Source organism: Seriola lalandi, unplaced genomic scaffold (genome assembly GCF_002814215.2).
Source record: "Seriola lalandi dorsalis isolate HSWRI2012SDOR001 ecotype SW California unplaced genomic scaffold, Sedor1 jcf7180002054585, whole genome shotgun sequence".
Classification (NCBI taxonomy): Eukaryota; Metazoa; Chordata; class Actinopteri; order Carangiformes; family Carangidae; genus Seriola; species Seriola lalandi.
This window is the reverse complement of record NW_019525138.1, coordinates 1,085,551-1,101,644: the sequence shown is the minus strand read 5'-3', so window position 1 is coordinate 1,101,644 and position 16,094 is coordinate 1,085,551. Positions and strand designations below refer to the sequence as shown.

Below are 16,094 nucleotides of genomic sequence, written 5' to 3'. Positions count from 1 at the left end.
TTGGACAGCCTCATTTCTGTATCGCTCCAAAACCAACGAGCAAGAACACTGACACACACTAAACGCTGTGATTGGCCAGCTGCTGAACAGGCTTCTTCATGTGTTTTCCTCAGGGTTTACAACAGATGAGACAAATGTTAAAAAAAAAAGAAGAAGAAAAAAACAGACAGCAGCTAAAGTTAGTGCTGTTGGTTTCAAAGTCCGTTGAATCACAAGGTCTTTTTTTCCTGTTGCACCCTCTTTTTCTGCTGACCATAGCAGGTGCCCTGGAATCTGCCACACACACACACACACACACAAGCATAGAATGAGAGAGAGAGACGGACAGATAGCTCTTGGTGTCCTCTCTCCCACATGTAGAGATCTAGTTCTCCGACTCAGAGTGTGAAAAGAGAAATGACCAGTTACAGGGTCCACGCTGCTTTACCTGACCCTCCCAGTCAAAATGAAGAAGACAACAAAGAAGAGGAGAAAGCTTTCGGGAATATTTTTGCAGAGTTAGAATCTGTGGACCTCCCTCTCGGAACCACATTAAGGTAAACTCATTAATCCAATTTAGAAAGTGAGAGATGTAAAATACTGATTGATCTCAATATACACATTAACAATCATGTGATGCCTTTATGAGCATCTATGTGGAGACTTGCATGTAGGCTACTGTATTTGATAAGGAAATAAACATACTTGCCTATATTACATTTGCTTAAAATACCAAAGGTGTAGGCTAATTTAACATTTAGTGCCATGTACTTTTAAAAACACTTAAAACATAGAAAGAAATTATCTTTATGGGCAGCAGCATTGCATGTTTTTGCCATTTTGCTGTCTGATATAAAAATCTGCAGACACTCAGCGCTGAATGAAATCCTCCACTGCATGTTTTTGTGACAATAGTTTATTAGTCTATATTTTGATTTACAGGGGACAATGTGTAATTACAATATTATTTTTAAAAGACACTAAACATGAGTGTCAAGAAATGACGGGGCAGTAACAGTGCTTTAGGGTTAGTGCATTAATATACAGACTGAATGATTTATTATTATGATAACATATTACTTGCTAGATTGATTGAAATTCTGCAATTCAATTGATGTAGCCAGCAGCCAATAACCAAACTGGTTTGCCATGTTGGCCACAGGACCTACTTTGGGGTAAAGGTCTGGGGATGTGCAATTCGCTTGCTGTGACCAACTGTATTGTAACGTACGGGATGTGTGGAAACCATACAGTGTATGGTGGAAACAAAGCTGCTGCCGCTGAATTCAACACAGCTGTAGTGCGCCCCCCACAGCCCAGATCCTGACCTGCACTCCGCTGCAGCTGCAGTAATAGCCACAATACACACACAACAGTCATGGCGGAGAATGAAACCCTGGAGTGTATAACGGAGCACGAGCGGATTTTACAGGAAATAGAGAGCACCGACACGGCTTGTGTCGGCCCTACTCTTCGGTGAGATTATATGGCTTCTTAGAGAGCATTTACCAATCATAATCTCTCTGTGTTTGGTTGCATCACTTACAATATCAGACCTTTTGTTCATGAGCTAGCTTAGCTAACCTAGCCACCGGCAGGCTAACGTTAGCAATTTCTGCCAGCAGGTATATGGAGTTGAAATGAGGCTTGAGCCTAGCTGGCTTGCTAGCTAACAGGCTAACATTGAGCAGTGTTTTAGTCACTTTAACGTAGCTTTAGTAAAACCGAATCTGTGTGACGTTTTCCTGGTTCTGTGTACTGATGGACGGCTGGTGACCTGTCAAAAATGTAAACATCATTTGTGGGTGTGGCTGTGGGACTTCACATCTTGCTGATGTTAACTAGCGGTGCTAACAATTTCGGCTAGTTGGTCAGCAAAAATAGAAAGTTCACCCTGCTGTCATTCCGCTATGCCATAGTTGGATGAGTCATCTTGACCCCCTGGTGTTGTTTTGTGTTGTGGTTGCTAAATAGCTTGTGACGGTAAAATTGGATGTTGAATTGCTCAAGCTAACGTTTTCTAGCATGCTGCATTGGTTATGGTAGATAGCTACCGAGCTAGCTTCCAAGGCCATACTGAATGACATTAGTTTGACAAATTGGTGTTAATAAACTGACTCCAGCTTCAGATGAATGCCTCCACCTGTCACACACACCTGTAGTGTAGACAGACTTGTCTTTGAGCATACCTGTGGAAACCAGAGAATGTATGCTTTACCTCTGGCAGCTTGTTTCGTTTCAGTAATTATTTTATGATGGTATCAACACTGACATTCCTTTACCAGCACAGGTGATCAAGGTTGGTTGTAATAAAATGTCAGTTATGCCCTTTGCCTGTTTATTGGCTCGTTAACCATCTTGCTCTGCTCGTTAACGATCTGCTCTTTATAATCTGAGTAAGAAATAATCTCTCCTGGGTTTTGAAGAGTAGGTCCAGCTTCTGTCTGTTTGTGTTACATTTTCAAGCTTTTGTTTCCAGTTTGAGACATATTCCTCCTTGGTGTTTTACCTGTCTGAAGTGAAACTTCTGCTTTCATTCTTGATTGTATATGTGGTGAATTAGCATCACAATTGAATGGACTCATTATTGGAAATATTTTGAATACTGTTCACACTTTGCTAAATTGATGTTTTAAATTCATGCAACTTTTACAACAGGAGTTGAACTCGTTGAACCAATGTTACAGTTACATAAGACATATTATGTCTTAAGGGAAAGGGCAGGTACTCAATAGCTGTACAGTCAGGAATGGAGACATGACGTGTTGTTTATTTGTAAATGCATATGAATTATTTGTATCTTGTGCTTAAGAACAGGAATGGACTCGTGGGCAGTTTTTCTAACCAACCTTCACTCCAGAGGTTATTGGTGTATGATGTTTGCATATATTTTACTACTTAAGAGTCCTTTTTCTCCGGTGTACTCAATGCAAGTTGCTGTGCTTGCTTATACCAGCTACAGTGTAAGAGGCAGTGTGGCCTGGCAGTTGCGTACACCTCTTCCGATAAAAAGAGGAAGTCGTAAATGATGAAGTTATAAAATAGTTTTGTCTGATATATAGTGTATGTATCTGGGGATTGGTGTTATGACTGACTGACTTTTCACATATTAGAAGGTAGAAGGATGAAGCATATTGTTTGTAACCCAGAGGCCACTTTAGACTGGCAGAAGAGTGCTTCCTGTCCTGGCAGGAAGCAGGAAGATAGTGATCTATTTGTTTTCAGCAACCACCTGCTTTCAATTATTAATAGCAGGAAAGACAAGGTTCATATGGCAACATGGAGACTAATGATCAATATAGCACATGCATACTGGACGTGCTTGTGTCCAGTTTGCATGTGCTATGTTGATCATTATATCAGCCCTAGTTCTTAGCGGTAATCAGTTATTTATCAAGAACATAGAACACCAAACAATAACCAGTACCAGCTTTTCATTGTAAGGATTTACTGATTTTCTCTGTGTCATATCTGTATAATTGAATATCTTGGGAGTTTCGGACAGTTAAATTTAAAATTGTGTTTTATATTCTGCAAGTTAAACAAACTTTGAAAAATAAATAGATAGATTCATCAGTAATTAAATGAATATTTTTTCAGCCCCAAAAGGGATAGGAAATAGTGTTTCTTCCTTTACAACTCTACAATATAGTCATAACTTTGAACTTGTGATATAGAAACATGATCCACTAAAAATTGTTATTTCTTGTATCTGATGCTACGTTCCACTTCTCTTCTGGCAACCCTTCTGTGAATTATTTGAAAGTAAGACTGGACATTTGTTAAGGTGAAGCAGCATCTGATTTGTTTAACAAAATGTCTGTTGATGACTGTTGGCTACTTTGTTGCTCCACACAGGTCAGGTCTAACGGGTGGGGTTTGTCCACTGCTGAATATTGTTTGTCAGAACAATGGGGTTTAGGGATTTTGGTAGCCTATATCGATTCTTATAAACTACAAAAGGGAAACTGGACACTGGCACTTATTAATTTAATTAGTAAAAAAATTAAATGAATAAAATCAATAAAAAAGTTATATTAAACAAGAACATGAATTGCAACAAATTGTGCTTGTAAAATGGCCAGCAGAATGACCAACATATTCAGTACGGATGATTATTCTTATGATTTAATTCTTCCTATTTACTACTCATATTGATATGGTAATGGTTCCTTTTGATAAGTGCGATTAAAAAAAAAAAAAAACACAACACAAATGTGAAGGGATGCAGTGTTTGGCAGATACTGCAAGTTAGCTTTTGTTTTTATCTCGTTCACTACAATTTTCAATTTGAGGTCAGCCTTACAAACTCTACATGGCTGTATAAAACATAACGGATAAAAATGGGCTCAGGAGTTGACTGCTGTTTAGTAGCACAATAAATACAATATAGCCATAGATTACTTAAACAGCCTAGGGCCCAAGGGGTCAGTATACAGCTAATCTAGAGCCTCTCTGTAAAATGTCAATAGAGAGGTCATGATAATATTATTTCCTCCTCATCCTATTTAAGAATTATTTGTGTCTCCCGATGAGTTTTGAGTCTTAAGTCAGATGTAATAATTTTTTTTTGGAATATTGTCGTCCATTTATTTTTCTTCATATTACAACTACACAGGCTACAATAAGCCTATATTCAATTAGTCAAGCAGTTTATATATGTATATAAAGAATAGCCTTGCTGTAAGAAAACAGAACCTGTATCACAGTTTTCTTTTGGTGTTGTGTTTTTGTCGTATAAGATTTTGTTGTGATGTATTTCTGGGGATGAGTGACAGTGTGGATCTGCTGAGGCTTGAAGCTTTAAGAAAGATTTTAACAGTTTTGACCATCTCCAGCATCTTTTTATATAAAGCGTAATATCGTAGCTTTCTAACTAGCACAATATAGGCTAATGATGTTGAACTTCATTTTCTTGTTGCATGATACATTACCTTCATTTGTATAATATGTCTGTGTTAACTAGCTAACCTGCTTTAACTGTTAAAGCGGTTGGTGACACCCATCTCCCAAATAATATTATAAAGAAGATGTGTTGCCACACTTCATTATTGATGTCATAGTCTACATCACAACTCTAAGTCTGTACAGTAAGGTTGTTTGATAAAAAGATCTATTTTATTATGCTGAAACCTTAGTGCACCGATTTAGTGAAATGTGTCTGGCAGTGGGTTGAGACAACAATAATCCTAAACTAACATCAGTTACATGTGATGTGTGATAAGTAATATTTGACTGGAGATAAAGAACATAAAACCTCCAAAGGAACAGGTTCCTTAGAGCAGATGTTTTGTTGTGTGCTTGTTGTTTGTTGTTAGCGGACTCAGTTTCTAAGCTAACGGTAGCTAGTGTTGCACACTGTTGAGGAGCGGAAGAGAAGCATTGTGGGAAGGCGCTCTGGAGAGAACATAAGCTTTGCATCTTTTGGATTTTCCTGGATAATTATTCAATAGAAATCAGTCCACAGGCTGTTATAGGCATCAGATAAGACAAGGAAGGTCTCATTTTTTAATTATTTGCAATTGCAATCTGTTCACACAATAAAGAAAAGATTAATACATATACATTTCTTCACATTCTTACATATAGTACCTTTAAATTCATTAAAGGCCAATAGTTTTGGTGTAGATAGGTTCCATATTAATTTTCCTTTTGTTTCCTTTTTTTGTGTAATAGATGAAAGTCAGTTAATAAGAACTAATGTCAATATTTGCTCTAAGACTATACAATACAGATATCAAAATCTGTGTAACACACAATGATGAATTTTGTTGCAATCCAACATTATCCATTTTAAATAACACAAAGAACATAAAAAACACATATGCAAGATATGCAAAGATACAGACAAAATACCATATGTAACCATTATGATGGGAAATTGATTTGAATACATTTAGTGATTTATGGGATTCATGTAAATTGGTCTGCCATAACTGACTCACAAAAACTTTGGGATCTAAAACCGCATCATGAAATAAAACAAAAACACATAAAACATGAGGGAAAATGTTGTCGGAAAATAAAAACAGCTTATTTATAAGGACATATTCCAATAAAAACTTAAAAAATAAATTATAAATGAATTATAAAAAGGACCAGGAAATCGGTTTAAAAATTGTATTGGGATTATTTCACAATGGCATGTTTATATGATATATTTTGCTAGTATTTATTAATATATTTACATATTTTATGATGCCCTATTTAGTTTATTTACGTTTTTGGTCTCCACAGAATGTGATTGATTTGTACTTTGGAAATCATAAAAACAGCCTGTCTTGTCTCCAGCTGCTCCCATGATTGACGAGACGTCGCCTCAACACACAGTTGGATATTATAGTCTAACAGTGACCTGTGGGAGTGGTCATGGAGGTGTTCAGGGTCATTCTCAGCCCAGCCTGTATTTGTAACAAAAATTATGAAACCAATGGATTAGAATTCTGTCAAATTAGCAGGGCTACAACTAACAATTATTTTTATTATCAGTTAATCTGCTGGTGTAGCGGCATGGTAGTGGTTAACACTGGGTCTGAATCCCAGGCCTGGGGGCCTTTCTGTGTGGAGTTTGCATGTTCTCCCTGTGCCTGCGTGGGTTCTCTCCCAGTACTCTGGCTTCCTCCCACAGTCCAAAAGCAAGAACAATAGGTTAATTGGCAACTCTAAAGTGCCCATATGTGTTAGTATGTGTGCACAAGTGGTTGCTTGTCTCTACATGTCAGCCCTGTTATAGACTGGCCACCTTTCCAGAGTGTAAAACTTGTGCTCTCTGGTGCATAAACTATGTATTGGAGACATTTGCCCCAGCTCTTGTTTACAATGAAACAGTAAAAGCTGGTAGTTTCAGCTCTGCGTACAAACATGGGTTTGTGACATCAGAACTAGTTTGAGAACCAGTCATGGTTCAGTATGTAACTTAAAGTGTGATGTGGAAACCTGAAACTTCCTGCACACAGGGATTTACATATTCATTGATTGTTGATGTTTCAATGAGGAAAAAGTGTAGATGTCATGTGAAGACTTTAATTGGACTTCTTTGTGGTAAAACCACATCACATTCAAATATTTTGTTGGCATGGCTCTAAGGATGGCAATGCTGGTGTGTCGGTTGGTCTGTCCACCCCTTTGGTCTGGACTGAAATATCTCTGTAATCTGCCTGATGCAGACGCCTCCTTAATCACATTAAACTGTTAGTCTTTAAATCCTGTTGATGACAGGAATCATCAGACTCAGTGACAACACCCAAATGTCTTGCCTAAAATCAGTGTGCTGAGATAGTGTACTTTAGTTTGCCCTTTTGAATCAATAATTAGGACTTTTGTTTAGTCCTGGTTTAGTTTAAGTAAATGTGAGGTCATCAATCCTAAATGAATGTCAGAGATGTTCAAAATCAGAAAATAACCCTTTTCATTTACATGAACTCGATACTATTTATCAGCTATTTATTAACACAGCATGTCGCCACTCTAGCTTCACTAGATGGAGCTGTTACTCCAGGTGAAATGAATGGGGATGTCAGTAGTGTAGTAGGTCATGGGCTCATAGAATTTGTCAGTTGTCTCATATGAGAAGTTTATTATAATTAGAGGTTAATGTATGTCTTTTTGTCTTTTGTATCCTTGCTGTTAAATCAGCTCTATGACTTTAAATTGACCTCATGTATGTCTTAAAGCCCAAATCTGATCGTAAAGGCCTGTTGGTGAATATACTATCCAAGAGTCACTGTTTGCTCAAGGACACGTGCAGTAGCTGCCAGTGGATACACTTTCAGGCTGCAGCCATTCTGTTTTCAACACACTGTTATTTCATTTTAGTCTCTGAGTTATAACTGTACTTGTTTGAACCTTTATTGAGAACAAATGTAAACTCAGAGCACAGAACATATACATGTGTAAGAACAAAAAAAGGAAACATGGTGTTAGAATGAAATGATAACATAATACAAATAAACCTCAGGTGTAGGAATAATGCAGAGAGCTGTTTGCATTCAGTAGAAATAAATTATTATGTAGCAGGAGACAGGACAAAAGGCAAAACTGGTACATCAGGTAAAGATGTATATTCAAGTAATTTTATTTAGCCTAATAGTTTTTTTTTAATAGTTCAGGTTTTTGCTGCTTTTTTATTTTAGTTGAAACAGTAGTTGAATATAATTATCCAGAAAATCAAATTGTGGCGTCAGAGTCAGGCTTTAAAAGCTTACCAAAACACAGTGAATTCCTTCTCAGAGCAATTAGATGCAGCAAAGGATTTAGTCCTTAAATTTTACTATAATCACTAGAAATGATGGTGAGAGCAAGTGGAAAGTTGACAGTTTTACGCTTGTTTATACCTGAGGTGGATGTGCTATAGTCATTATTCTGGGGCAGTGTAACTTCTACAGAAGACATCAGAAATACTGCACTCATATACCATGATTATGTAAAGTAGGGTGGACAAAGGTGGCATGTAAACATTTCACAGCAGACCCGTGAAATAAGAATATGATGAACCTGAAAATGACCATAATATCGCTTTAAATGACTGTTCACAGCATATCTCTTCTCTTGGATCCAAGACAAAGAAAACATATAATAGATTTCAATTGACTATATCAGTGGTTGACATACAGCTGCCCGGGGACCAAACTGACCCCCCAACAACAACAACAACAACAGTACTTGACCATGTTAGTTCAACATCCTCCCTGCATGTTATTCTGTGATAATGTTGCAGTGATTAAATCTTTACCACTGTCTTTTGTGAAGAATAGTCACATTTTTGAGCCCTTGCTTCAGGGATGTGTGATAAAGTGTGGCAAGTTAGTTCTTCTGCTAGTTTGTTACAGTGGCCAGTGGGTGACTACAACAAAAGCTTGATCATACCATTACAAGAGAGACATCTGTACAGTTAAAAACAGTTAAACACCTCAAACTGTTTTTACTCTTTGTAATCTAATTGCTTCAACAATGAAGATTTCAAGACGTGAATTAGTTTTTTGGCAGCTTTTAATATTCGTAAAGGGCCAAAGCTTAGACAGGATGTTTTTATGAACCAACTTCAACTTTCTATTGTAAATACTATAGATACACACACACCATAACACACAATCAGGATCACACACAGCAGTAACCCATGCATAGATGTGTCAGCTTTTCAAGGCTGTATAATTCAGCTGTGGTGAGGAACCTCCGTCAAGCTGCAGTTGATCATGGAAAGTGACATATGAGCAAATCCTGTTCATTCTGACAGTTGTTCTGACAGTTTTTTTTTTTCTGTTTTGTCACGCTCCCCCTCCTGCCTTATCTCCCTCTTCTTCTGTTCCTTCCACTCCCCTGTTTCCTCACCTGGTTTGTGTCTTTTAGGTCTATTTACGATGACCAGCCCAACGCCCACAAGCGCTTCATGGAAAAGCTGGATGCCAGGATAAGGAACCATGACCGTGAGATAGAGAAGATGTGCAATTTCCACCACCAAGGCTTTGTGGATGCCATCACAGAACTCCTCAAAGTCCGCACTGATGCAGAGAAACTGATGGTAAGAGAGATTACTGTAAACAGGATACTGGCCAGTAGAGAGATGACAATAGAACAGTTTGGTCTGTAACACACAGTGGCTGTTAAATCTAAAATATAATATAATATAAAATAATTAAAAATATAAAAATATAAAATATAGGAAAACTAAAATATAGCGGCGTATCTATCACAGTATACAAGGTATGATTTTCTATCACCATTGGTGGTGGTGGTATGTGTTATATTGTAGATTGTGACATAATTTCTTAAATATTGAGAGGATAGCTACTAAAATACAGTTGACTGTGTGGCAAAATGTCCGATATTAATTCATATATTAAACAATATATCATCATATTGCCCATATTTAATGTCAAATGTAGCAATGAAATCTAATTATCATATAAAATGTTTGATTATTATTATTATTATATTATTTTCAATGAAACAATATTGTGTTGACAACACAACAGAGGTGAAAATGATGATGTAAATGCTGTAAGTGACTGAAAGTAAAATGTGGAGGTCAGAATGATGATAATCAGACTTTTAACATGATGATAACACCACTGAAGTGCCAGGTGCATGTATAGTATGTGTCATACTTTCATTCACTTTGTGAAAGCTAGTAATGGCAGGCTACATACAACTGAAATTACATCCAGGTAACTTAAAATGATCATTTGCCTTGTTCATTGCTGAATGTGAGACCGGGAACACACACACATGCTGTACACACCGTACAGCGTGTGTGTGTGGCGGCTGCGGGACGTCTTGGTTTGCATTTCGGTGCCCATGCTAACGGGTCGGAGCAGACACTGTCCCTGTGTGACACATGCGTGAGACGCCTCATTGCGTGGGTGATCACATGACATGTGAAGTTTCCAGCAAAAACAGACAGAGAAAAGACCTGTTGATGTCATATTGACATCATACCAGCAACATAACATAAACCTGACACCTTTTACCATAGTTTCAATGTCTAGTCTGAATCTGAATATGACACAGACATGAAAAAATTTAAATATTATGTTTTTTAACCATTTTAGCAGCTGCATGTGGAGACAGCAGCATTTTAGTGTCCCTTTCTATTAAAAATAAATCAGAAATTAATTTATAATGAAAAGAAATCCAACATTCCAGTAACGTGTAAACTCTCTATATAGATAGATAGAGCTGCAGTAGTAGTCCTTGCTCTTGGTGCATATACTTACCTTTGCAAGTACCAGTTATTGATTAACAAAAATTTGTTTATTAAAATCTTACACCTACAATCTGGTGGGTGAGATAAAACATAAGAAGCATTTCTGTTGGCTAATCTGCTTTGAAGTCACAGTGTGACAAGCTAATGCATCTCTGTGGTCTTTGAGTTTGCAGGAATTAGTGTCTGCGAGTTACAGTATCTAATGAGAGGAGACACTGTGCCATAATGGAGAGGTCATAGGTTCTATTCCCTGGTATCTGACCAGTGCAGCCTTTAGCTGTTCTAGATTAACAGTCTTGGTTAAGTTTCTAGCATTGTTTCTTCACTCCCGCTCTGGTACCATACCCTTGCTGCAAGAAAGAAGAAGCAGTGATTATGTAGTCAGTCCCTTTTGTTTGAAAGCTTCACTGTTGAAAGGATTGTCATCAAAAAGCCGACTGGTCAATTGGGTCATGGTTCTCAGCCGTGTGACAAGAGCCGAGAGTTCAAAAATCCTCTTCCAGAATCGAGAAGTTTGTCACTGAATCTGTGAGAAAGAGCCTGTCACAAGCCATTAAACCCCATGAAAGGCCCAGTGCACCAGCGATGGGTTCAGGTCCCCACTGCCTGGTTAATCTGAATTTTCCTGCCTTTGTCCTTGCCCCTTCATGGACAATGAGCTGATTACAAGGCTGAGCAGCTGCAGCGAGGGAGGTAGAGAGGGAAAAGAGAGGGCAAGGGGGGGGGGGGGCAGACAGAGCGAGGACAGACAGATAGACACGTGACAGCATGTATGGCTGAACCAACACCGAGGTATTCATACAAAAAGTCTTCAAATCTGAAAAAAATACCATCACTCGCCCAGAGAAAGTCATGGAGTAAAACCAAAATTTAAATTGAGTCTTATTCAACATTAACAGACCAATTAATATACCAATGATGCGTGAACATTTTCATTCTTCCAACTTGATCTTTAATTTGTGCAGCAATTTCAATATATACTGTATATCAATATATTTACATATCAACTTGCAAGATGCTTCAATATTAAAGCCAACTGGTTCCTACTGAAAAAAACATAAATCTTAAAAAATCCTCACATATATATATAGTTTCATATTTAAAAAAAAGACTTCTTCTACTTCCTAATCTCCTAAAACAGCTGCTCATTGTAGTTAATAACAAAGGTTACTCAAACAAGAGGAAATAGGGCATTTGTTGTGGACAACTCTAAGTGGCAGATTGGTCCCCGTTTGAGTATTTTTAGCAACAGACGTGTGTGTGTGGAATAAACATGTCACCCAGTGCAACAGTGTGGCCCCACTGATGTGTTTTCAATTAACAATTAACAATGGAGCTCTGTGGCTCAGAGGAACAAGACACATGGAATTTTTTGTTAATTGGAAAAAATATCAATATCACCAGACTTGTACTTGAAGGTCTAGATACGGTGAGTGGTGTGGAATTGTAAAATAAAACAAATGTAGGAGCCATGAACTGAGAAAAAAATGAAATAAAAAGGAAAGAATGTGAAGCATGTGCAGTTAAACTGATGTTTGTGTTTGCCTTCACAGGGTCAAGTGACAGACACTAATCGAAGACTACAAGAAGCCGGGAGGGAGGTAAAGCCACATATTCCTGTATGCATGAATGTGCTTTTTATTGTGCTGTCATGACGCATGTGGGCTCGTTAACCCCGAAGACAGTTCTGCATTAGACATGACCGTTCTTTAACCCAGCAGTTAAGAGCGGCGGCCTCTTTCTCATTGTCTCCCTCCACTGTGCGTTCCTGCCCTCAGGTGACAGCTCAGACAGAGGAGGTGATTTGCTGTCGGATCCAGCAGAGGAACATGGCCACTACTGTTGAGAAGCTCCAGCTCTGTATACCAGGTACCACTGCTGCTTGCATATCAGTGTGATGGTCACTTTAATTGTAGTACTAATGTGGTGTTAGTGTCAGTCACCCGACTGACCCCAGGGTGCCACTGGTCCTTGTACAAATACTTGTTCCTTGAATATGACCAGTTCAGCAAAGAGGAAGTTGTGGGCATGTTGAATGAGTAGTGTTCCTTCTAACAAGACAAACAGACCCACAAGTATTTAGATTGTGGCCATGACAAGAGCTTATGTAATTCTTTAAACATTAGGGCTGTTTTACAGCTTGTCACCTGTAACCTAAGGGGTAATAATTTATAAAAAGGGAAGGAAACTCTGCCCCTCCTCAACCAAATGATATCCATGACTGTGGAAGCTGACTACAGACATTTTGATGATTATCATGTTTTTTGGGCCAAAGATTCCTAGATTCACAGTGGTTTGTATCTGTGCACCATCCAGACGTGTGCATCACAAGTGGAACACAGGCTGGCAACTAAAATAACCAAATGTGTGATTTGAAGCTGTGTCCACAAGTTGTCATGAATTTGTTAGTTAAGTTAAAAAGTTTCTGTTACGAATGTGTTTGAGTAAACTGCTTGAACCAACACAGCCGACTACTGACGTGTCTTCTTTGTCTTCTTTCGCAGTGCTAGAAATGTACAGCAAACTTAAGGAGCAGCTGGAATCCAAAAGGTATCCATGTCTCATCATCGTGTCATGATTATACCATAACATAAAATGTACAACTGCAATATTAAACACAGCTGATTGGAACTTTGAAATCCTGAAGGTTTCCACATTCTTAAAGACTAACTAATGATGCTGCTCCCCTGCCAGCGGGTGGTGACAGTGATATCTCACCGTGTGCAGCAGTAATGTACTGTAATAGCACCACACTACATCACAGCTGGGTGGTGGTTTCACCTACATCACACCACACCTGACCGCAGTCAGCTGTGATGTAGGTGGTGTGGATAAAGCAGATTGGCAACACAAGCCAGGGGTGTGGCCAGAGGTCGAACAGACGTAGACCTCCCAGCCAATAGAAGCTACTGCAGCTTTTTTTCCTCCCGAAATCTAGTGGAGATTTACTTTAATTTAACAGAGGCTGAAAGTCTTGTTTTTGCTGACCTCCACTGCTTCAAGAATAGACCCCTTCACTTCTTTCATATTTTGTTATGTGGCAGTAAAGCAACGTGCAAGTGACACACATTAGTGGGAACTTTTGCAACAGAGTTGAGACCAACTTTCTGAATAATGTTTTAGTTCCATTATAGAAAGAACATCACTGTGTTCAGCTGCTGCTTGAGTCAGAAATTTCGATTAAATATAGTTCAATAAGAAGATACAGTGATTTGTTGATTTTGAATCTTCAGCTATCTATTTGTTTATTGCTTTAATGTCAGAAACATTGTAAATAACAGCTGGAAAAACAGAGGTGTTCTAAAGCTTATGACTAGTAGTGTATGCATCAGTTTCTGTCACTCACAACATTTTATATCCCTATATATTTATCAATATCTCTCATTTTTAAGTATGAGGATTTTAACTAGCATTAGTTATTGTCACCTTTTTACTTAAAGCTTTAGAAATATATTCAGAAAATACAAAAACATAATCAAAGAAGTTTTAAGTTAAAGCCTCATGCTCAGTTTTATGGTCAGGTCAAACACGAAACTTTCAACCATAGAGGGCAGTGAAAGATCTTCTATAACCTGTTGTTAAGTTACTTTTACTGAAACGATTGGCCAACTTTCCAACACAGAGCTTTTAGCTAGAAAGCAAAGCTCTGTTATCTAACATCCTAACTAGACTGCAAAATCATCCAGTCTTCATGATGCAGGTTTTCCTCCTGACTTTTCAACTCATCAACTGCTCTGAAGGTTTGATTGAACTTCATTTTTACCCCATGAACTTCATGTTTGGCCACATTTACATGCCTATCTTTATAAAGAGGGGAGGAGAGTTCACTTTAGACAGGAAAATAATGACCCTTTCTTGTTCATTAGTGTGTACCAAAGGAAGAGGCCATTCACTGGCAGGACAATTGACCCTCAGTGTGCCCTTGTTCAGAACAAGGCCCCCTCACTTCAGCTCTGTCACGGCCCACAGCCAGTCCAAGACAATTAGACCATGCTGGCCACCTTGTTGGATATGTGTGTGTTGTGGTTACTTTAAGCAATAATGACATGGCCTATACTCTGTTACTGTATTGGAATGAGTTTGTATTGCCCAAATGCACATTATTGTCTGTACTGTATGCGCTGATGCCCAGGTCACATTCTGTTCAATTTCCTGCCACTTGCAGCCTTTGTGTCCTCCATCCTGGTGACCTGCACTCTGACAAACCTTTTCACTGTACAGTTTATGAGTCTGTCTTCTGTTCATGTGTATACAACACATTTTACACTCACTGACCGACCAATTAGATCCCTTCACAGCCTGCCTATCAGCCTAATGATGGGAGCCCAGCACACTGACCCAAGGCTGAACCCTTGTGATGTGTGCATAGTATATCAGACCACAACATCTTTATTACACAGGTTTCAGAATAGGCACAGACAATAAAATATCACACTGCGGCAGCTAATGAACTAGATATACATATAGCTCTTTAATTCTGCTGTTCCTTAAAAGAGTTAAGAGGGTCTCCAAAGGGAGACTCAGAGGTTTTTGGTGTTTGTTTTTTTTTGGAGCTACCATGAGTTTGTTTTAGATTATGGTATTATCAGCTAATTTGGAAACGTAACAGGTAAGTTTAAGGCACAAAGTTCATTAGTCAAGCTCATTAGTCTGGTTTAGATGGCAGGGAAGATATTTTTTATTATTGAGCGGTCTACTATTCGTCATGCGAGCAGGATCCTATTGGACCCTTCTCGTTTGTTGAACTCTGAGTATGTGCTAATTAATTAAGAAGGAGATGCAGGGTCATACATATTTATAGGCAGGTCCTGCAGGATGTACAGGAGCGTAGAGAGGCAGCTTTCTGTTTGTGAGCATGTAAAGAGAGATGTGTTTGTTTGGTGCTAATTTATTTACTAAGGTGTGTATACTTTGCGATGTGTCCCTAGAAATCTTGTAGTTTTTGACAGAGTTAATGATTTTGTGATTGATTTGTTTGTTTTTTTAGCCTAGTGTTTGTTTGTGTATTCTTATTCTAGATCTTAATGTTATGGTTTTTAGGCAGCAGTTCCCTTAATCTGAGATCATTTTCTCCTATTGGAGACAGTAAAATTAACTTTGACCTTGAGGGGGTCTAAAGGAGACGACACTATCCCACCATATTTTAATACACTGGTCACAATTGTAATACATTAGTCTTAGATCCATCAGGTTCTTATTCTCCGGAGACGCAGGCACTTTAAGTTTTCTCAGAACACTGTCATGGACTTTTACTTCAACACTTGTTTTGCCACCATTTCTATGCTTTCCTTTTTATTAATAATCAGACAGCCTACTGTTCACTGAACCAAATTCAAAAGTAAACTTTATTGTCACTATCTCTCAAGTCTGCAGTTACGTGAAAGGACCATAGCTGTGCCTCCTAACTGAATCT

The 16,094-nt window shown here is 38.3% G+C and overlaps 1 protein-coding gene across 7 annotated transcripts in view; it reads left to right on the top strand.

Moving 5' to 3' along the window:
• Positions 1 to 365: 365 nt before the first annotated feature.
• Positions 366 to 16,094, top strand: part of exoc6 (exocyst complex component 6) — a 51,190-nt gene continuing 35,461 nt past the window's right edge. For 4 of the 7 annotated variants that reach the window (XM_087177270.1, XM_087177269.1, XM_023418877.2 and 1 more), the window contains exons 1-5: positions 366 to 536; positions 9,325 to 9,496; positions 12,235 to 12,282; positions 12,460 to 12,550; positions 13,186 to 13,231. In XM_087177270.1, coding sequence (XP_087033396.1) covers positions 397 to 536; positions 9,325 to 9,496; positions 12,235 to 12,282; positions 12,460 to 12,550; positions 13,186 to 13,231 — 497 coding nt within the window. In that variant the 5' untranslated portion in view covers positions 366 to 396. Of the gene's footprint in view, positions 537 to 1,339; positions 1,456 to 9,324; positions 9,497 to 12,234; positions 12,283 to 12,459; positions 12,551 to 13,185; positions 13,232 to 16,094 lie in introns of those variants that run through there. The other 3 variants (XM_023418875.2, XM_023418872.2, XM_087177271.1) reach the window with 2 other exon arrangements.